Here is a 22871-nt window from a genome sequence, read left to right as displayed (position 1 = left end):
CAGTAGAGTCACATGGAACTTTAGGTTGTTCCTGTAATTGTGGCTCAGGTCATCTATCCTATCAGTTGATGAGATTCGTTGAGGTTTAGACTGTAGTTTCTTCTAGAGTGGTGTCCTCAGGCTTATTACATGATTGTTACAAAGCAGTAACCCTCATTAAGGTGGATTAAATCTGATGGAGAATAAACTCAATGAAGGTTGTGAAGTCCTTCAGATGTTTATCTAGAAGGGATATGGTGTATTTTGAGACGTTACACTACAGAGGAGAAAATACAAGAAAAGTGCAGAGTCAATTCGGCACCACTAGATTTAAATATGAATGCCAAAGAGAAAGAATAGTTAGTGATACAATGTGCTGCCACATCTATCAGGTGAAGAGGACAAAAAGTGTTGTACTGATTTAATGTAGCTAAAGAACTATATTTAATGCAGGCTATACTGTGAAAAGCAGGGGCGTAACTAGAAACCTCAGGGCCCCGGTGCGAGAATCTGTTGAGGGCCCCGGTGCGAGAATCTGTTGAGGGCCCCCCCACCCATCTATCCCTTTCTCACGATCTCCCCTCTCCCTCCCTAACCACCCTTCTCACAGTCTCCCCTCTCCCTCCCTACCCCTTCTCACAGTCTCCCCTCTCCCTTCCTACCCCCTTCTCACAGTCTCCCCTCTCCCTCCCCTTCTCACAATCTCCCCTCTCCCTCCCCCTTCTCATAATCTACCCTCTCCCTCCCTACCCCCCCTTCTCACAATCTACCCTCTCCCTCCCTACCCCCCCTTCTCACAATCTACCCTCTCCCTCCCTACCCCCCCTTCTCACAATCTACCCTCTCCTCCGTATCCCCCCCTTCTCACAATCTACCCTCTCCCTCCCTATCCCCCTTCTCACGATCTACCCCCCCTTCACACGATCTACCCACTCCCTCCCTACCCCCCCTTTGTAGGTCACTTACCGTTAACTCCTGTGCTGGGAGCGTAAGGCATTTGTCTCGGGTGCCGGCGCTTCACTGCTGAACGCCGGCATATGATGTCATAGACAAACGCCTCACGCTCCCAACACTGTACTCTGGGCAGCGCTGAGGCAGGCGGCGGCGGCAGCAGCAGCGGGGTGCAGAGGCATCCTGGATTTCTGTCAGTCAGGGGGGCCCAAGAGTTGCCGAGCGGTCGTTTTCAGCAACCGCTCGGCACCCCTTGGGCCCCCCTGACTGGCAGAACTCCAGGACCCGGTCGCAGTCGCGACCCCTGCGACCCCGGTAGTTCCGCCACTGGTGAAAAGGTAGAAAACTCCTCAGCTTTTCATAATAGAGTAAATTATGAGACAATGTGGTGGGATATGCCACGACTGTTACATAAAAGATGCAACACATATAATATGTGATGCCAAGGTAATTTTCAAAGACCTAAGATAAGTACTTGAATGTTCAAAGAAGCTTATCATTAAAAATGTGTGTATATTCAGATACATATTATATATGAGATGGAAAATTATGTAATGTTATTAATTCAATCCATTTGTCAGTTGTTCAACTCTTGGACTAAGGCAAGTAAGGAAGGCCATAGAGAGAATCTCATGCCATGGGTCCCAATGGTAAGCCTGGGAACAAGTCAGCACCTAATTTTGCCTTTCAATAAAGATTACCTTTTGTGTGCCCAAAGATCACCAACTGGCTCACTGCACACTTATAAATATGCAATATACCAACACCAGGTTTTGCGCGGGCTAGTAACTCTTTAGGAAGACTTTGTTCTCACACATGCAGAATGACTGTGGGACTAGCATATCTCCCGTATGTGTGGTACGATGGCATTGGAATGAGTGCAGTATGCACCCAGGTACTTGCTGCGGAGGTAGGTAGTTTTCCTTACAGCACATTTATGCTGAATTCTGAGTTCTAATTCAAAGCTTGTTAAATTATCAGATATTATATAATGTTAGGATGTGTGAGTTTGAATAATACAAAGAAATCCTGGTTGGTTTGCATAAATGATATCAGTTAAAAAAAATATAAAGGCAATTTACACAACTTAATAATATTGACAAATGTTTCAGAAAGCATTTATGAGCTGCTAAGATAACATATAGATAACATGTGTTAGAAGTAACGGTAATGAGTGGTTATGCCCCCATTTGTATGCCCCCACATTTCTGTCTAATGCTAACTTAAAATGAAAATATTAATTCCAGTCTTTTTTGTCCTGAGAAGTAATGGGAAATGCAGTATTGCATGTATTAGTGAGGCAGATCAGGCCATCTTACTAGAAGTAATAACGAGTCTGAAAACAACGTTTTTTAGAACGAAAGATAAGTCATAATATCTGGACATGTTTCATGAAATTGTTACTTTATTGGCAATGGTGTGATTGTATTGGTTATACCTTCATCACTGTTTCTAATATATTACAGTTATGTTTTCAGGTTTTCATTTTGTTTTGCACTAGTGCAATAACCCCACACACCAGTTATTTCATCCCTCATCGTTTTGCATACCTCCTCTATGATTGCATTCTCAAATAATGCCAGCAAGAGTGCAAGTGTATCATTTTACCAATTAATCAAGGATGGTCAGCACACCATTAATGGTATATTATACACAATACAAACAGTATACTTAAATAGCATGTAAGCAAAGTAGCAATACTCAGCACAATATAAAAGAAAAGGCACTACCCGTGATATCAGTATCAGCTATCAGTATTGCATTTTTCAGGTTGTCTGGCTTATGAGAAGATCTCACAACCCACTCCCTAAACTAGCTACCTGCGACTCTCTGGTCTTTTCAAGGTACAAGTCTGTAATTTTCCATTCTAGCTCCAAAGTAGCAATTAAAATTAATTAGTGTCTGTATTGTGTGCATATATCATTAGATGTACTAATATGTATGTTAGGGCCTTACCTCTGGTACCTGCGTCCCCTATTTCAAGTTACCAGGCTGCATCTTGTACTGTTTTTGGGTTCATATGCCCGGGGCTGCCATCAGAAATCTTAATGGCTGAATGCTTGGGTCCCCATGCCTTGCCCATCAGCTCACCCCACATCTGTTCTATTGTCCTACCCATTGCTCCATCCATCACTCCCCCTTATAATCCCTCCATAAGTGCACTGTATTAGAGATGGGGTCTCTAGAACTGTACGCAATACTCAAGGTGAGGGCTGACCAGAGATCTGACCAGAGAAATAGCCATATATCCAGCATGGAAATGCCAAGCAACTCAACTATTCACAAAAATACAGAAAAATGGCAGCAGGTGCTCTTGACTGATGAGTCAAAATTTTAAATATTGGGTTGTGTCAGAATGAAGGAAAAAGAAATGTTTGCAGGCAACAGAATAGCATGACTGAGGTTCATTGTGAGTTTGGGGCTGCATTTCTACAAATGTAGTTGGGAATTTGGTCAGAGTTAATGGTTTCCACAATGGTGAAAAGGAGTCCTGAAAGTACTGGTATGGCCCCACAGAGCCCTGATCTTAACATCATTGAGTATGTTTGGCATTACCTTAAGAGAGAGAACAACAGAACAACATTTGGAATAATCTACCTGCCAAGTGCCTCAAAAACTGTGTGCAAGTCAACCTAGAAGAATTTATGCTGTTTTGAAAGCAAAGGGTGGTCACACGAAATATTGATTTGATTTTTCTTTTGTTCACTCACTCAATTATGAACCACTGACATCGGCAGGCAGAGGATTCTGGTCTTGACCCGGAGAACCGGAGAAGAAGTCAAACCCGGAGAGTTCCCATGTATGGTCATGAAGGGTACAAAAAATAAAATCAACCATTGTCACGATATTATATCAGATAGATCAGAAATACAGTACAGTTATTGCTAATGTTGTAAATGAGTATTTTAGCTGGAAATGGCTGATTTTTCAGGGAATATCTCCACAAGCGTAGAGTAGGGTGATCAAATCAGCCATGTTTTCCGGGACATATAATTTTTTACATACTACTGACCAGCCCAGATAAAATGCTGCCCTGCAGTATGGGATAAGCATCACTGACTAATTTGTTCCCTTCCATGCAGAGCCGTAGCTAGCTCCTTTTGCGCCTGAGGCAGGAACACAAAATTGCGCCCCCCCTTTATTTTTACAAAGGTTTTTTTGAGGAAAGTAGATAAAAAATAGGGAAATTTATAATACTATTAGGCAGATTTATAAAGATATGTAATTTAGCATGAGCAATTTATTGCATGAACAAATTACAATCCTCACAACTTGCATACAAAATAACGTAAGATATTGAAAAAAATCAAATTTACACAAAAATAAAGTGCTCGCAGTATTAATTGTATTAATTAGAGAGAAAAACAAAGGATAGTGCAATAATGTTGGGTAAATAAGGATTTATAACATTTACTCACATTTTAAGTGAGCAATAAGGGTTCACAGAGGGTTATCTCTCTTGTGAGAACACTATATGGACACCTGACCATTACACCAACAGGGACTTTTATGACATTGCATTCTAAATAGATAGACATTAATATAACACGAAAGAATCCTGCAACACCTCTCATATACAATACAATATCATTACATAAACTTATTGGTGTATATGTTGAGTATAGGGAAACTCATAATAAATTGTATACCAAGAGAAAAAGAGTTACAAACAAGCCCTTCTATTATATATAATATATAATAATATAATATATGTTATATATAATATATATTATATTATTATATATATTACTTTATTATACAAAAATATAAAAACACATACAGCATCTCAAAAGTTGGACAAAAAAATCTCTTGAAAACAGATCTGAGCATGTGGAGGAACTACCGTATTTGCTCGATTATAAGACGAGGTTTTTTCCAGAGCAAATGCTCTGAAAAATACCCCTCGTCTTATAATCAGGGTCGTCTTATAATCAGACCTCAAACAGGTCTGATTATGAGACTAAGATCCAGATCCCCCGCAGCGATGCAGGGGACCTGGATCCTCCTGTGTTAACCCCCCCCCCCAACTTACCGGTGCTTCTGAGTCCCCGGTGCTTAGTCCCGGTGATATAATCGCGTAGAGCTCTACACAGGGCCGGCCGAAGACTTAACGCCGCCTGGGGCGAAGTTTAAAATGCCACCCCCCCCCGCCGACGCCGGGGGGGGCGGCATTTTAAACTCATCAGAGTGGCATATAGGGGTATAAGGCATTTCTGGAGGCAGAGTGGCACATAGGGGGTCAAAAAGGCATATCATGGGGCACAGTGGCATATAGAGGGTTAAAAGGCGTATCATGGGGCACAGTGGCATTTAGAGGGTTAAAAGGCATAGCGTGGGGCACAGTGGCATATATGGGGTATAAGGCATTTCTGGGGCAGAGTGGCAAGCCTGGGGGCAGATGTGCATAACTGGAGGGGCAGGTTGAAAAAAAAAAAAGGAAATAAAAACAAAATATTTTTCTCAATCATAGCTTTTATTACCAAACAATTGTTCACATAGTTTACATGAACTAACATTTACTGGTAAAACTTTTTTCCTACAGGGTCGTCTTATATTCAGGCTTTTTCTTTTTTTCATAAGTTAATATTCAGATTTTGGGGGGTTGTCTTATAATCAGGGTCATCTTATAATCGAGCAAATACGGTATAATTACATATATAAAGTGGCTTATGTGCATATAGACAATGATATATATAAATAAATAAGAATAAGATGCTATAACATCAATTGCTCACTATGGAGTGCGCCTATATCCATTATAACATATTGTGCCTATGCAGAATCGCAAACATACACAGATTATTATCATTACAAATGATTATTATCGATCAAATAAAGTGCCCTAGTGCTTACCCATTAGATAAATATGACCTCCACTTCCCCTATGCCGTTTCGGTTCTCCTTTTTCAAGGGGTCGCTGTTATTTCCCTAATGTGTAGATATATACCTCTCTCACCAGAAGTTACGTGTTGAAGACAAATTGGCGCCGGCACCACTTCTCCGCCTAGTCATACACTGCCCCGCATCCGATGTCTTTTCCATAGTGCGCAGGCTCAAGAAAACATTAATCGAGCATACGCACATAGGTCAAAACACCGGGCAAAGACAGGACCTCCGGGTGGATTCAACATGGAACTAATCCTAGTCAACAAACCATTATACCAAAATAAATAAATAAATAAATAGAAGAATAAATAGACATTTAAAGTGTATAAAGTGCTGAGCTGGAGACTTGATTAAAGTGCATAGTATGTAAATCTAAATTATCTATATGACAATTTTTCTTTAATAGATGTGTAAATGTATATTTATATATAAATGACTGTGCAAAACAATATCAGTGTCAATGATCAATTATTCATGTATATAAATAAAAGCTTTGTGTAAAAACTAAATTGATGAATAGGTGAAAAATATAAATGCAAAAAGGGCCAAAATCATAAAATAATCCAAAAAATTTCATGATCACAAATTATAGTAACCGTGCTAAACAATATCAGTGTCAATACCCAATAATTCATAATTGAATACATACTATATGATGAAAAATAATACATGAATAAAAAATCTATAAATACGGCAATCAAAAAGTACATAAAACAAAATATAGTGATAAAGTGCCAATTGTCTCATCTTATCATATTCACTCAACTATTTGTAAAAACAAAACAAAACAAAAAAAAAACGAATTTATTGCTGGCTTCTGTTGTCGTTGGTTTACATTATTACTCTTTTCTTCATATGTAGATCTTCCATGGTTTTTGGTGGGGGTATTCATAGATTGTTAAGCCTGTATGGCGTATAGGTATATAAACTACAATAAAGGAATAAAAACAAAAGTTAAAATCACCAACAGAAAGATATTATAAGAATGCAGAAAAGGACAATTGCTCGTTTAAGCCAACAGGTGTCATGGTACCTAATTGGACAATCCACCTACATTGTTTTGGGGCTAGAATCTTTTTAACATTACCTCCTCGTACTCCTGTGTTGATCCTTTCAATTCCCTTCACTTGTAGACTCGATGGATCGCAGTTATGTGTAGTTTTGAAGTGTCGTGGTATTGTTTTTAGTATTGTCCAATCTGATGCATTCTTAGCCGCCAAGATGTCTCGTACATGTTCTTGGGCACGGATTCGCAGTTCCCTTGATGTTAATCCTATATATATTTTAGGACATCCACAGGTTGCATAGTAAATTACATTTCTGGTGCTTCAGGATATGTACTGGCGGATAGAGTATTCACGAGACCCATCTGCTGATTTAAACGTGTTGGCCCGAATTATATTTTTGCACGCTACACAATCACCACACGGATAGCATCCTAATCGTGGGTTTGTTATTCCAAACAGTTGTTGATTTTTTGCTACATAGTGGCTTCTAACTAGCAGGTCCTTTAAATTGTTACCTCTTCTTGCAGTAAAGGAAACCCCTTCTGGGATCACAGACGCCAAAATCGGATCTGTTTTAAGGACTCCCCAATGTTTTCTTACAGCTTCTTGCATATATTCCCACTGACAATTATATGTCGAAATGAATCTGGCTGTGTTATCATGTTTATCCTTATTCCTCTTCTTTTGTTGATTTTGTAAAAGATTTTGCCTCAATTCTCTTTTTGCTCTTCTATACCCTTGCTTGATGCATCTCCTACTATAGCCATGTTCAATAAATCTTCTTGTTAGATCTGTACTTTGATTTTCAAATTTATTTTCTGTTGAGCAGATTCTCCTCATCCAGAGAAATTGGCCCACTGGTATCGCTCTAACTGTGGACCTAATATGAGCAGAATAAGTGGCCTTTCGGAAAACATCTGTCTCAAGACTACCATCTTGTTGTCTTTCTATTTTAAGATCCAAAAAATCTACCTGTTGATAACTGTAGACGTAGGTTAATTTTACATTGATGTCGTTAGTCTTGAGGATTGTCATGAAGGATTTCAAAGCAGACACCGATCCCTGCCAAATAAAATATTGTCAATGTATCTAAGCCAGCACTGTACATGGTTCACGTACTGCGCACCACCACACTGCAAAATCCCCCTCTCCCAGAAACCTAGGAAGAGGTTTGCGTATGATGGGGCGCAGAGCCGGCCTTAGGTGTTCTGGCGCCCTGTGCGGACTACTCCTCTGGCGCCCCCCCATCCCAAAAAAAAGAAAGGAATAAAAACTTGTAACAAAACTTGTAACAAAACCCCAATCACTATAAACTACGCCAAACATTGATGTGGTGTAGGCCTACCACTTCATTGTCTGGCTTAGTAGTAGGGATGCACTGAAACCGAAAGTGCAGCATTTACCTGGCCAAAACCGAATATGACCCCCCCCACACCATAAAAAAAATCTAACACTTTTATTTAAAGTAAGTAACACACCAAAATAGGACAAAACAATTAAATAACAATATTATATATATATATATATATATATATATATATATATATGATTAACAGCAATCACATTCCTATCATGCCCAGGCATACCCAGATTCCAGGATGTACTCGCAGACTTGGCATGATAGGAGTATGATTGCCCTATCTACCCCTTCTCACTCCCTTCTCCCTATCTACCCCCCTTTCCCCTGTCTCACTCCCTTCTCCCTATCTACCCCCTCCTAACTATCTACCCTTTCCCTCTTTGAAGTTCACTTACCTTTCAGGAGTCCTGCGGTGGGGGTGCAAGGCTCTGCCACTGTATGGAACAGGATAGAATGATGGGAGTTATGATGTACTTTTAGAGCATAATCAGATCATGAAAAAGACATTGGAAATGGTACAGCATAACACCCATCACTCTCACACACTTACCAATCCACACATATACTAATCCACACGTATACCAATCCACACGTATACCAATCCACACGCATACCAATCCACACGCATACCAATCCACACAAATACACTAATCCACACATATATACCAATCCACACATATACTAATCCACACGTATACCAATCCACACGTATACCAATCCACACGTATACCAATCCACATGTATACACTAATCCACACATATATACCAATCCACATTTACCAATCCACACATATACACTAATCCACACATATATACCAATCCACACACATACCAATCCACACACATACCAATCCACACATATACCAATCCACACATACTAATCCACACATACACTAATCCACACATACACTAATCCACACATACACTAATCCACACATACACTAATCCACATACACCAATCCACTCTCACTCTCACTGAATGCTTTCCTACCTTTCCTCTTTTCTCCTTACAGCTCCTTTTCCTGCTCTTCGCTCCTCTTCTTCTTTAGTTCTTCTGTCTTCTTCCGGGTCAGAGGGCACGGACAGCGGTGGGCGCGGCTTCAGTGTTGTGCGCCGGGATCTGACAACAAACCCCGGCGCACAGCAGCTGTTGCCGCGCGGATCACAAGGGAGCGGTATCGGAGGTCTTTAACAGACCTCCGGCTCCCTTGAGTGATTTTAAGGGAGATCCTTGAACCGGCTTAAAATCACTCAAGGGAGCCGGAGGTCTGTTAAAGACCTCCGATACCGCTCCCTTGCGAGCCTGCTCCTCCAGCGGCAGACATTACTGTCCGTCTCTGGAGGGGTGCCGGGTGCCCCCCTGATGAGCGGCACCCGGTGCGGACTGCACAAGCCCCCCCCGCTAGGTACGCTGCTGGCGGCAGCGGTACGCTACGGTGGCGTCGGACCCCGCGGTGGCGGCGGACCCCGTGGCGGCGCCCCCTGGAGTGTGGCGCCCTGTGCGGTCGCACAGGTCGCACACCCCAAAGGCCGGCCCTGATGGGGCGCAGGCCACGCCCATGGCAGTGCCTCGTTTCTGGAGATAAAATCCATCTTTAAATGTAAAAAAATTATGGCTCAAGATGAATTGTAGCAATTGTACTATCAACTGGTTGAGGTCTGTGTCCAAATTACTACTCTCTAAGTAGAATTGGACTGCTCTAAGTCCATCTGCATGTTTAATGCAGGTATAAAGCGATTCTACATCTGCCGTTACCAGTAACATGTCTTGCTCCAAAGAGATCCCATCAATCCTCCAAAGCACGTCTGTTGTGTCTTTCACATAGGATGGTAGAGTTTCAACAAGTGATTTAAGATAAATATCTAAAAATTTACATATTGGGTCACATATACCATCAATACCAGACACAATGGGACGTCCTGGAGGATTGAGGGGGTCTTTGTGTACTTTTGGAATTAAATAAAAAGTTGGAATTTGTGGATATTGCTTGGTCAAGCCCTCTATTATTTTTTTTGATATTATTACCTTCTCTTCTGTCTGTTCCAAAATTGTCGCTAATTCTATAGCATATGATGTTACGAGGTTAAATGTCAATTTTTCATACATAGACTTATCTTTAAGTTGACGAAATGCCTCTTTCTAATACATTGTATTCGGCCAAATAACTATATTTCCCCCTTTATCTGCCTGTTTTATTGTAATGTCTTCCATTTTTTGGAGTTCATTTAAAGCCTTTCTCTGTGTTTGAGTTAAATTATCTTTAGATCTTTTAATTGAGATCTTCCGAAACTCTTCTGTCACTAACCGAGTAAAAATATCGATAGCCGGGCAGATAGAGAAAGGGGAAAAGTTTTTGACTTAGGTAAAATACACTCCACCAATTTACCAGGATTATCTGGTTGTTGTTCCCATAATTCCTCAAGATCTCGCAATGTTTCCCTTTCCACCTCATTAAAATTCATGATCTCCGGTCTAATGTGTAACTTTCTTAATAGCATTTTGCGCGAAAATAAGTGGAGGTCTTTTAACGCTGTAGAAAAATTAAAGTGGGAGAAAACTTAAACCCAATTCCAAAACTTCACGTTGTGTTCTAGTCAGAGCATGATGTTACAGGTTAATTACCTCCATATTATCGGGGAGTTTTCATTTGAGGTGATAAGTCCCGAGATACATTTTTGTTCTTTCCCTCATTTGAATCAGAGTATTCTTCTCTGGAGGTATTGGATGAGAAAGAGGTAGCTCTTTCACAGAGGTAGATCTTTCACAGCTGCTAGACTCAGCTAAAGGGATTATCATTTTTAAAACAATAATACTGCCCCTGGGTTAAACGTGTGTTACAGGGAATCATTCTCTTCCCTTTAAGTACCACAGGCCTGCCCTTACACACATATACACTACCCATGCACACACATACACTGCTCTTACTCATGCTTGCCCACAAACACACACATTGCACTTGCCTGCACATATACACATATGCACTACTCTTAAACATGCCTGTCCACATGTACATAAACTGCCCAAACACACACACAAGTCTCCCTATAAACATAAATATACACACCTTATACACAGACACATAAACATTGCCCATACACACATATACACAATGCTTTTATACACACCTACCCTACACACACACATATGCCTGCCCTTAAACACACATAAACATTGTCCATATAGATGCCTCACTATATCTATATGCACAAATAATGGTTTACATATAGGCTTGAAGCACCCCCTTCCTCCTCATAATCTACCACCCTTCTTTCTCCCCATCAGATACCTATACCACACTTTCTCCCCATCTCTTACCTTTCCTTTCTTCCTTTCTTCCTTTCTGCTTTCTCCTTCTTCTCTCCTCTTGTCTTGACATGCAAGTCTCCTGGTGTAGGACTTGAACGCGAGGTCTGGTTTGCCGCTCTCTGTCACTGCAGTGGGCTGGGATATAAAGGGCATATCCCGTTGCCCAGCGTCTATAGCCGGGGCCCGGCACACAGTGAAGAGGAGCACGCTTAATGTTAGGTTGGCTAGGGAGATCCGTGATCTCCCCAACCAGTCCTGGAGGCTGCAGCTGCTAATCTGGAGGCTGTGCGCCCCCTCGCAGCTATGCCCCCTTCTGAACTGCGCCCAAGGTGAGTGCCTCAGTCGCCTACACCCTAAACGGTAGTGAATTAGGGGTAATGACAAATGAGAAGGATTTGGGAATTGTTATAGACAACAAACTAGGCAACAATGTGCAGTGTCAGTCTGCGGTTGCTAAGACCAGTAAGGTATTGTCGTGTATAAAAAGGGGCATCAAGTCGCGGAATAAAGATATAATTTTGCCTCTGTATAAATCAATGGTAAGGCCGCACCTTGAGTATGCTGTGCAATTTTGGGCACCTTTTCTAAAGAAGGATATCATAGCACTAGAAAGGGTGCAGAGGCGGGCTACAAAATTAATAAAAGGAATGGAGCACTATAGTTATGAAGAAAGGTTAACTAATTTAAATCTGTTTAGTTTAGAAAAACGTCGCCTCAGAGGGGATATGATAACGTTATATAAATATATTCGGGGCCAATACAAACCATTGTGTGTGAATATGTTCATAAACAGGACTATGCATAGGACACGTGGTTATGCATTTAGACTGGAAGAGAGGAGATTTAGTCTAAAGCAGAGGAAAGGGTTTTTTTTACAGTAAGGACAATAAGGATGTGGAATTCTCTGCCTGCAGAGGTAGCTTTATCGGGGTCTGTACAGACGTTTAAACTGCAACTGGATGGATACCTGGAAAAACGTAATATTCGGGGATATAATCTTTAATTATGGGGAAACAGCTTATTGATCCAAGGAGAAATCTGACTGCCATTTTGGGGTCAAGAAGGAATTTTTTTCCCTGGTTAGTGCAAAATTGGAAAGAGCGAAGCCGGGGTTTTTTGCCTTCTTTTGGATCAAACAGCAACAAATTAACAGATATAGGAAAGGCTGAACTTGATGGACGCATGTCTTTTTTCAGCCTATGTAACTATGTAACTATGTAACTATGCCTCACCCTTCCTACAGCCCTGGTTCCATGAATCTATACATTCCACATACTGCAGGGCAGCACTTTATCTGGGCTGGTCAGCAATATATAAAAATTAAACGTGTTCTGGAAAACATGGCCAATGTGGTCACCCTAGTGTATAGAGGCCCTTTATCATCATCCATGACCCCTAAATTTTGATGGCACCTTGTGTTAGCTAATCCAAGTTTAAGTTTAAAAGGCTAATTGATCGTTAGAAAACCCATTTGCAATAATGTAAGCAAATCTGGAAATCTCCTTGTTTCTGTATATAAATATAATAGTTTAATAATAAATGCTGGGGGCCCTCCTGTGAGATGGCAAACCTGCAGTCAAAGGGGGGGCCTGACCCCGTATCCTGATAGCAGTCCTGCATATGCTTTATTAGTGTATTCCCAATTGTGTTTTCCTAAAAACCATTTATACATACGCTTATGCAGACTTTGTGTTATTACTATGCATCGCTTTACGTGTGGCCCAACTTGTTGAGGAATCATGCATTTGTAACTAAGCAATTATTTAAGACTTACATGGGCTTCTCTTCTCATCTGTGTAGTGACCGAGTTTTGGTCATCCTGGCCATGTAGACAGGGGCGTTACTAGAACCCATGGGGCCCTGGTGCGAAAAATTGCCCAACTTCAACAGTTGGTCTATACCTTCATTGCCTCCACACAACTGGTCTGTTCCTTCTTTGCCCCTTGCCCCCTTAAAACATACAACATATGTAAACACACTTACACAAACTACACACACTTACTCATACTCACTAACACACACTCCATCTTATCCCACTTACACAATTACACATCCATGCTCTCACACACACATACACAATTACACATCCATGCTCACACACAATTACACAGCCAAGCTCACACAGAAGTACACATGTACACATCCATGCTCAAACACACACACAGAAGTACACATGCATGCTCACACACATGCACACAAGTACTGATGCATGCTCACACACAAGTACCCGTGCATGCTGACACACACAAGTACACATGATTTAAACCATCTATCAGGATAATTACTGCAGAGAAAAAGCCTTACTTGGCCATTCCTCCGTCTTGGTGGCATGTGCTTTCAAAATCAATTCAGGTCCCCTTCCTCACATAGATATAGATTTTTTTAAGCATACATGTTCCACTTTTTAACCTAACAGAGAAACATTGACCTTGTATGCTGATTTACTCACCCAAGATTGTTTGAGGTTTGCAAAATATTTTAATGATAGCAAGGACCAAATATAAAAAGGCCTTTGTGACAGTAAAGGCAATAAAATCTATTTGTGTTCCAGAAACATAGAAATAGTAAAACCATAGGTATGCATTGTATTGTTATATATAATGAAACTTGTTTTCTCTTTATTGTTATTTCATAATTATGGAAATTACCATAATTGGACAAAGATATATCTCAATATTCACCCTTGTTCAGAGCAATATACAAAGCATTCCCATAAGGTATATGAGACTTACAAACTAAGAGTACTTACAAACTAAGAGTACATGTATAAAAAGACATTTAAGTAAATTTCATAATCATTAACATCAAGAAATCAGATGTCACTCAATGTTCCTCAACTCAGTCTATTATTGACCTGAAGACTTAGTTCAACCCTTTTTTTAAATGCTAGTTAAGGGCATAAAAGGGCCTGTTTCAGAGCAAGATAATCATCAGGGGTAAATGTGCGTAGATATATTTTATATCACTATATTTTTTGTTTTCAAGTTAGCTACAGCTACACTCACTATAACAGCTTTTATTGTCAATCAGTTCATCAGATGGAAACTGAGATCTGTTTCTTGGAGTCGCAGGGCCAGCATTATCAAATCAATTTCCTCTTCATTCCCCTCACCCATCCTTACAATAGATACCTGGACCAATCAACAACAATTAACAACTTAACAATAGGGCAGAGATAAGATAATTGATTGAATAATCATGCAGATCTCGAGAAAGGAAGTTAAGATACCATTTCTGATGGTATACGCATAAGGTGGGCTTTTATGGCATACATATTGTTTATTTAAGTTTGTAAGGACCCTTTCATTGTTTCTGGTGTGTAGAACGTTAAAATGTAGGGCAATGGAAAAGTTACTGGTCTGCTTTATTTTAGTTCTATTACTTTAGTACTTTTTGTTTATTTGTAAACTAGCATATGTTGCATGCTGTAAATAGAATAGATGCAACCTAAATAAATATGACCCTAAAAGATCGAATGCATAGGAACAAAGGAAAGTGTTCCATTTACAACATTTTTTTACCACTCTCTGCACCACTCTTTGCATTTCTGTAATACAGATTACCTCTTCTTGGTAGCAGTAGTTTTCAGCCCCATGTACACCTAGGTTTTTTTTTTATGTTTTATATAGCACTGTTCAATGAGTAGACAGTTCATAACAAGAACAAGTAGTATATAACAAAACAAGCTGACCTACAGAGAAGGGCCCTGCTCAAACAAATTTACAATCTACAGATACATCTAAATTATATATATATATAATTTTAACTACTACTTTTTATGTTTAAAAAAAAAATGTCATTACTTTTTTTGTCTTTTGCTCAGTTTCCTAAGTACACATGTTCTCCTCCCAAATTCTACGATTTGAGAGGCTGCAAACTCCAGCCTATCCTTATAAGCATCCATGAATCAGATAAGCATTCTAGATTGTAGCCCTTCAAATGAAGAATCAAGGGCCTTATTTAAAATTAAAGGCCACTTCAATACGTTTTTGGCAGTTCCAGTGGATGCTGTGCTTGGTTTGCCATCCCTTTTAAACTATCCTACTATCATGTATTATCATATTTACTACATAATTGAACCAGGCATGTATGATTCAAAAATTCACACATGCGCATTGTCATGCAGGACTGTCCACAAGATTCCTAGTAATCTAAGAGGCTTTAGTCCAACTAGATGCCCTTTATTGGGCCAACACATAAAAAAGTTGCAAACACTCAGCAGTCTCTTCTGCAGATGGAATCTGAAACCCTCGGCAACCTATAACATTGACACCCTCCCCCCCCCTCTACATGCACTGGCTTGTTATTGGGGAGAGAACAAGTGGGGGGGGCAGCGATTTGTATTTCTTCAAACAACGACATGGAAAGGTGTTATTTTGTAACACTGGCCTCTTCTGCTCTTTATATTACAAAACTTACACGGACAGACGTTAATTTCCTGAATGGTGTTTATATGTAACAAATGTGAAGCTGGCTGGAGTATAGTATCGGCTTCATGCAAGTAAACAGCCGTGTAGTTCCTGTAAGCATAACAGAAGTGTTACCCGATGACACTTCTAAATCCTGATTAGGTCTCCAAATTGGATTTACCCAATTTACCACATACACACTGCAATTCAATGCTAAAAAGCACTAAAGTTAGCAAAAGTCAAAGCAAATTAGAAGCAGTTTCGGAGGGCGGGAGTGTAAAATAAGAAAATCAGTGCGTTCTTATGTATTATCATTTATTGCAACCAATCTACAAAACTAAATAGGAAAGATAACAATCTCAGCATTTCACACAGAAATAAGGCGCGACAACTGTTCTATATGTGTTTGCTTTAGTCTGCATGGAATGCTACTTATCACATCTTTACTTTAATATTTATGAATTTCCTGTTTATAAAAAGCAGACACGTTTGTGAACATATTGGTGCGCCGATAACAACACATACAATAGCTTCTCAGATCAGTATTTCGTCAGTGTTATTTAATAGGGCAGTTTGCCAAGGTTTATGTTTCATTGAGACCGAGTAATAATATATATTACCCAAATAAAACACTCTGTTGGTTCCACCACAGGGAGAGGGCTGGAGCAGCCGAGGTGCAATTTCGAGTTTTGCACAATTATACCTTCCTGTTATCGGCATTATATCTGCTAAGACGTGAGTCACATAAAGCTGGAAGATACAGCAAAAACTAGAGTCACCCGCCTGAAAGGTCATCAGTGCCTTAAAACATGAAAGCGCGTTTTAAAGCGGACTCAAATAACCGCAATGTCTGGCGCACTTCCATATATATATATATATATATATATATGTATATATATATATATATATATATATATATATATATATATATATATATATATACAGATATATATATATATATATATATATATATATATATATATATATATATATATATATATATATATCTGTATGAGTGTGGAGACGATGCAGTACTAAGAGGTAATATTAGGCTGCTGTCGCCAGGAAAGTTGTTTGAGGTGTTACGCCTGGATTTACCACAGGTGAGAAAAGATACAAAATCTTTTAAAATAAATTGTTACAGGGAATTTGGTTATTAACAAAGACAAAAGAAACCATTGGAACGTTATTTCAATACATTTGCAAAAACAACACAATAACATACAATAGCTACAAAATAACATGCGACAAAAACACTGTTAAGCGTGTGACCACCAAAACATGTCAATGAAGCTTACCATCTATGCAATTGATGACACACTCAAATGTAGTGGTTAATATATAGAAGATACAGAATATCGGCTTTCTTGCCAAATATTTATTTCTCTCTAAACTTGTGAAGTAATAGCAGATCAGTTCTCTTCCATCACCGATTTTTTTTTAATTTTAAACCGATAACGCTGGATCTTATGTCTCGATTCTGCAGCAGCACCATCCACTTTTTTCCGTTTGCCACCTTTTAGCTTAACCAGGACTGGAACTTTGGTAGTTGGATGAAACCTACTTTTTTGGAACGCAACTCACGGAAATCAATACATATACAACATTTGTGATGATTAAACGTACTTTTTGATTTGTTGACGAAAACTAATTTTCCAAATTCATCGGTAGGTTATTTTAACCTGTTCGTATTTCGTGCCGCATTAGCTCATCAAACTGAAATATTTTAATCTGGGTTTAAGTCTTAGATTTCCAAAATTGCCAATTGCAAAAGGGTTTATTTGTTTTCAAGCTTGCCTACTCAGGTGTCCTATTCTGTACGCTAAGATGTTTGCTCTGTACATATGTGGGAGGGAATGGAAAAGCAAAGTGTAAAGAAAAGGTGATTTAACTTATTCTGTAGATGCATATCATATATGTGTGTGTGTGTGTGTGTGTGTGTGTGTGTGTGTGTGTGTGTGTGTGTGTGTGTGTGTGTGTGATCGGAACTCGGTCCACGAAGTGAGCACAGAAAACCAATAAATGGAATTATCATTTCTGTATACATACTTTTTGTGTTACAGGAGTGTTTTATATATATATATATATATATATATATATATATATATAGAGAGAGAGAGAGAGAGAGAGAGAGAGAGATATAGAGATATAGATATATAGATATATATATATATGTGTGTGTATAGAAAAGTTGTAGTTCCTCAATAACTTTAGAACGAATGCAGCAGCTTCTTGCTACGGTCTCCAAAGTAGGTGGGTTTACAACAGAACCCCTCCCATTTTGTCCAATAAAAGGCGTAGCTGGCGGGACGTGCCAGTATCATTTGGAGCATCCTTAGGGGTTTTTTTAGGTGACTGTTCAAAAGCAGCGGTAAAGAAGGAAGTAAGTCAGGAATGATAAAGGAGGATTATCTCTACTTTAATATAACAAATCGACTGGATATGACTCAATATTAACCATCAAGAGACCAGTCAGTGCAGATCACACATAGTGGTACCAATAATCGAACGGATTGTTCATTAGCAAAATAATTAGCAAGTCAACCTGGCATAGAAGACATGATGACTGCACGTACCTTTCACCGGTATGTGGCAACATTTTTGGTCAGTTTTTTGTTTTCTCAAGCAATGGGAGAAGTGAAAAGCGGACCTCATAGCGAAGACGGAGGAGGTCATGGGGAAGAATCACCTACTAGTCTACAAATTGTCACTTTTAAATGGCACCATGTGCAGGACCCTTACATAATTGCTTTGTGGATTCTTGTGGCAAGCTTAGCCAAAATTGGTAAGTCACCTATTTGTAATGAATAACGCTTACATTGTTTGCATTTTAAAAGTTTAATTGTGTACACTTCCATGATTTCTCGCAAATTGTTGAAGCTTAATGTGTTCCATTTATATAATATATAATTTCTATATGATATATTATTTATTTCCATCTATCTATCTATCTATCTATCTATCTATCTATCTACTCAATCTATCTAATCTATATATCCATCTATCTATCACCTATCTATCATATGATTTGCATTCCACAGTGAAAGTCAGTCTTGGTAAAATCATATATATTTAGGGCATTCTGTCTGTGAAAAGGTATACCCAAATATCTGACTGATATTTCAGGATCATTTCTCTTATTTTTTTTTAATAGAATATATTTATGGTACATTATTTTATTTCCTTATATAAGGTGTTCTGACACTCTGGTTTATATTGCATTGTAAATGTTTACCTGTTCCTTTGCTTAAACTCTTTCAAGTCGATTACCATCTTCTTCCTTCTCTGCTGATATATTATTTATTTTTTAACCTAAGGCTGCCCTCCTTAGTTTGGATGGCACTATGTAGCCAGCCAAGTATAATTGGGTCAGTGGGAATATGTAAAGTCTCTAATAAGTGGATTTTTCTTCCTTAGAAATAGGTTAATTAACATTTGGGGTTTTTTCAACTAATTATGAAGTTTTCATTTTACACTGAATTAAAATATGTAATGATCTTTCCATAATTTATTTGCAAAATTCTCTAAAACACATATAAATGGACAAACTGATTTAATAAAAGCGGGATTTATTTATTGTAGAACCTGTGAAATGATTGTTCATGTACAACATTATATATTATATATTTCAGTATATCACTGGGTTTGGTCAATGGGTAGATATTAAAATTGAACCCCTTAAAGACCAGGGCTTCTTTATTCCACAGCACCAGAGCAATAGTTATGTTTTATTATGTCTCTGTTCAACAGTAATTTCCCTCTTTTTCAAATAGTGAACACACACAAATTATATATTGTCTTTTTCAATGAAAAAAATGCATTGTTTCACAGTTTTACTTCTATATAAATTGGGCACGAGTGCTGCAAAGTGGGTAAAAAGCAGGGAGCCTGGACCCTGGGCTGTTTGTGTGTATGTTAGTAAATGTGTGTAAGTATGTTAGTGTAAGTATGTTACTGTGGCTGTGTAAGTATGATACTGTGTGTAGGTATGTTACTGTATGTTAGTGTGTATATTTTAATATGTGTGTAAGCATGTTACTTTGTGTAAGATCATGTGTGTGTTAGTGTGTGTAAGTATGGTAGTATGTTAGTGTGTGTGAAAATATGTTACTGTGTGTGTAAGTACACATGTTAGTTTGTGAGTGTAAGTTTGTTAGTGTGTGTAAGCATTTTATTGTGTGTGTAAGTATGTTAGTAGGTATATAAGTATGTTACTGTGTGTGTAGAAGGAGCATGAGGGTTCCAACCTTACACCTTGCAAGGAGACACCAACATTTTTTGTTAAGCCACTGAGTAGAGAGGAAGCAGTGCGTACATGTGTATATATGTGTACTGTACTGTTGTGTTAGAGTCAGAGTGTGTATTTTATTTATAATATACACACTAACACTATACATACTGTATAGGAGCATAAGAAAGAATGTGTTTGTATGTAAGTGTACAGTGGCAGGGTGGGTGTTAAAGTGAGTTTACGTGTTAGTATGTATGCGTGTTAGTTATAGGGGGCCTTGAATAAATACCGCACCCATACACCACTAACACTAGGCTTGCCTCTGTCTCATAAATATAGAGGATGTTAAGGTGGGGTGATGGGTGGACCGAAGTGTGGGGCAATGGGATGGACATGGGTGGGCTGATGGGAGGAGCATTGGGGCCCAAACAGTAAGCTTGTACTGGGCCCCAGAATTTGGGTCGGCCCTACTCCTTAAAAGTATATGTCTAAGAAATAGTAGACAACCAAGGCTTTTCAGCTAGGGTTATTTTGATACTTTTCATGTAGCAATTTCATCACAAATCTCTTCCAAAATTTGACCTCCCCCGGGTTAGCCCCCCCATATTAAATTTTTTTACAAAAGATCATGGCATTTGTTAGATCTTTGTTAGATCAGGTTTGATCAACTGTTTTTTTCGTTAGATCTACTCTAAAATAGGCAATATTAACAATCTTTTTCAGGGGGGGCTAACCCGTAGCCAGCCCCCCCTCAACAAAAATTTCAACAAAATGTTACTGATTATGATAGCTCTACGTTAGATCAGGTTTGATCAGACAAAATTTTTGTTAGATCTAGTCTAATTACTGAAATATTGCATATTTAATGAGGGGGGGCTGGCCCCCCCTCAACTGAAATTTGGATTTTTTTTAATGGATCTTGGTAGATATTCGTTAGATCAGGTTAGATCAACAGTTTTTTTCGTTAGATCTACCACGCAGGAGGCGGTATTCACAATCCTATTTTGTGTGCGGGGGATGGGTACACATACGGTCTGGCCCCCCCTCAACTGAAATTTGGATTTTTTTGTATGGATCTTGGTAGATATTCGTTAGATCAGGTTAGATCAACAGTTTTTTTTGTTAGATCTACCACGCAGGAGGCGGTATTCAAAATCCTATTTTGTGTGCGGGTAATGGGTATACATAGGGGCTGGCCCCCCTCAACTGAAATTTGGATTTTTTTTAATGGATCTTGGTAGATATTCGTTAGATCAGGTTAGATCAACAGTTTTTTTCGTTAGATCTACCACGCAGGAGGCGGTATTCACAATCCTATTTTGTGTGCGGGGGATGGGTACACATACGGTCTGGCCCCCCCTCAACTGAAATTTGGATTTTTTTGTATGGATCTTGGTAGATATTCGTTAGATCAGGTTATATCAACAGATTTTTTCGTTAGATCTACCACGCAGGAGGCGGTATTCACAATCCTATTTTGTGTGCGGGGGATGGGTACACATACGGTCTGGCCCCCCCTCAACTGAAATTTGGATTTTTTTTATGGATCTTGGTAGATATTCGTTAGATCAGGTTAGATCAACAGTTTTTTTCGTTAGATCTACCACGCAGGAGGCGGTATTCAAAATCCTATTTTGTGTGCGGGGGATGGGTACACATACGGTCTGGCCCCCCCTCAACTGAAATTTGGATTTTTTTTATGGATCTTGGTAGATATTCGTTAGATCAGGTTAGATCAACAGATTTTTTCGTTAGATCTACCACGCAGGAGGCGGTATTCACAATCCTATTTTGTGTGCGGGTAATGGGTATACATAGGGGCTGAAAAAATGCATGTACACAGACCTAAACAAAAAGGATCAGTTTTCTGGGTTTTTTTTAATAAACAGTTTACTTAGTATAATAAAACTAAATATTGAAGTTATTTGCATGGTCTAAAACACAACTAAGTAAATACTGTAGAAAAAAATGTGCAGTGCTTTTACAACAATGTCTAAAAATGGAAACATGAAACATCTTGAACATGCATAATAAATGCCTATAGTGTACAAATCCTATGTAATTTGGAAAATCAGAAAAACATAGTTTTGGTGTATGTAAACCAACATGTAGCTCAATTAAGAGGTGTGGGCCACATTTACATCCCATTGTAGCATGTTGAATGCATTTATATGAAAATGGTCTATGAATGACCTTAGATTAACTTTATAAAGAGTGTTTAAAACTATGTTTTACATAATTTGTTACATCTGTTATGTTAACAGAAAAAGCTACACCTTAACATATACAACTACCTCTGAAAGTCCACATACTTTGTTTGGGTCAACAGTTTTTACAGTGCGCACCATATCATCGTATACCTCCCAAAAATTGTCTTTTCTTCTACAACATGAAATGTAATGGCCTCCTTGAAATTATACACTGAAATTATACAATGGAAATTATACACTGAAAGTAGTGTATGTATATATATATGTATATATATATACATATATTCCATCAGGGCCGGCCCAAGGCAAAATGCCGCCTGGGGCGAATTTTAAAATGCCGCCCCCCCTTCCCTTATCGTCCCTGCCGCCCCGCCCCTGCCCTCTTGTACTTACCTTTCAGCAGTCCTGCAGCGAGTCTCCCTGTTCGGTCTCGGTGCCGGCTTGTAATGCTGAGCGCCGGACATCTTCCGGCACTCAGCATTATAAGCCGGCACCGAGAACGAACAGGGAGACTCGCCGCAGAGGAGAGA

General features: G+C 39.1%; 1 protein-coding gene across 2 annotated transcripts in view; it reads left to right on the top strand.

Moving 5' to 3' along the window:
* Positions 1–18496: 18496 nt before the first annotated feature.
* The window catches only part of SLC9A3 (solute carrier family 9 member A3), a 34334-nt gene continuing 29959 nt past the window's right edge, over positions 18497–22871 (top strand). For both annotated transcript variants that reach the window (XM_053466097.1, XM_053466098.1), the window contains exon 1: positions 18497–18685. In XM_053466097.1, the coding sequence (XP_053322072.1) occupies positions 18529–18685 (157 nt within the window). In that variant the 5' untranslated portion in view covers positions 18497–18528. The remainder of the gene's footprint in view (positions 18686–22871) is intronic.

The sequence above is a fragment of the Spea bombifrons genome, chromosome 5 (assembly GCF_027358695.1).
Source record: "Spea bombifrons isolate aSpeBom1 chromosome 5, aSpeBom1.2.pri, whole genome shotgun sequence".
NCBI lineage: Eukaryota > Metazoa > Chordata > Amphibia > Anura > Pelobatidae > Spea > Spea bombifrons.
Note: the sequence above shows the minus strand (reverse complement) of the source record. Positions and strands in the feature narration are given on the sequence as shown.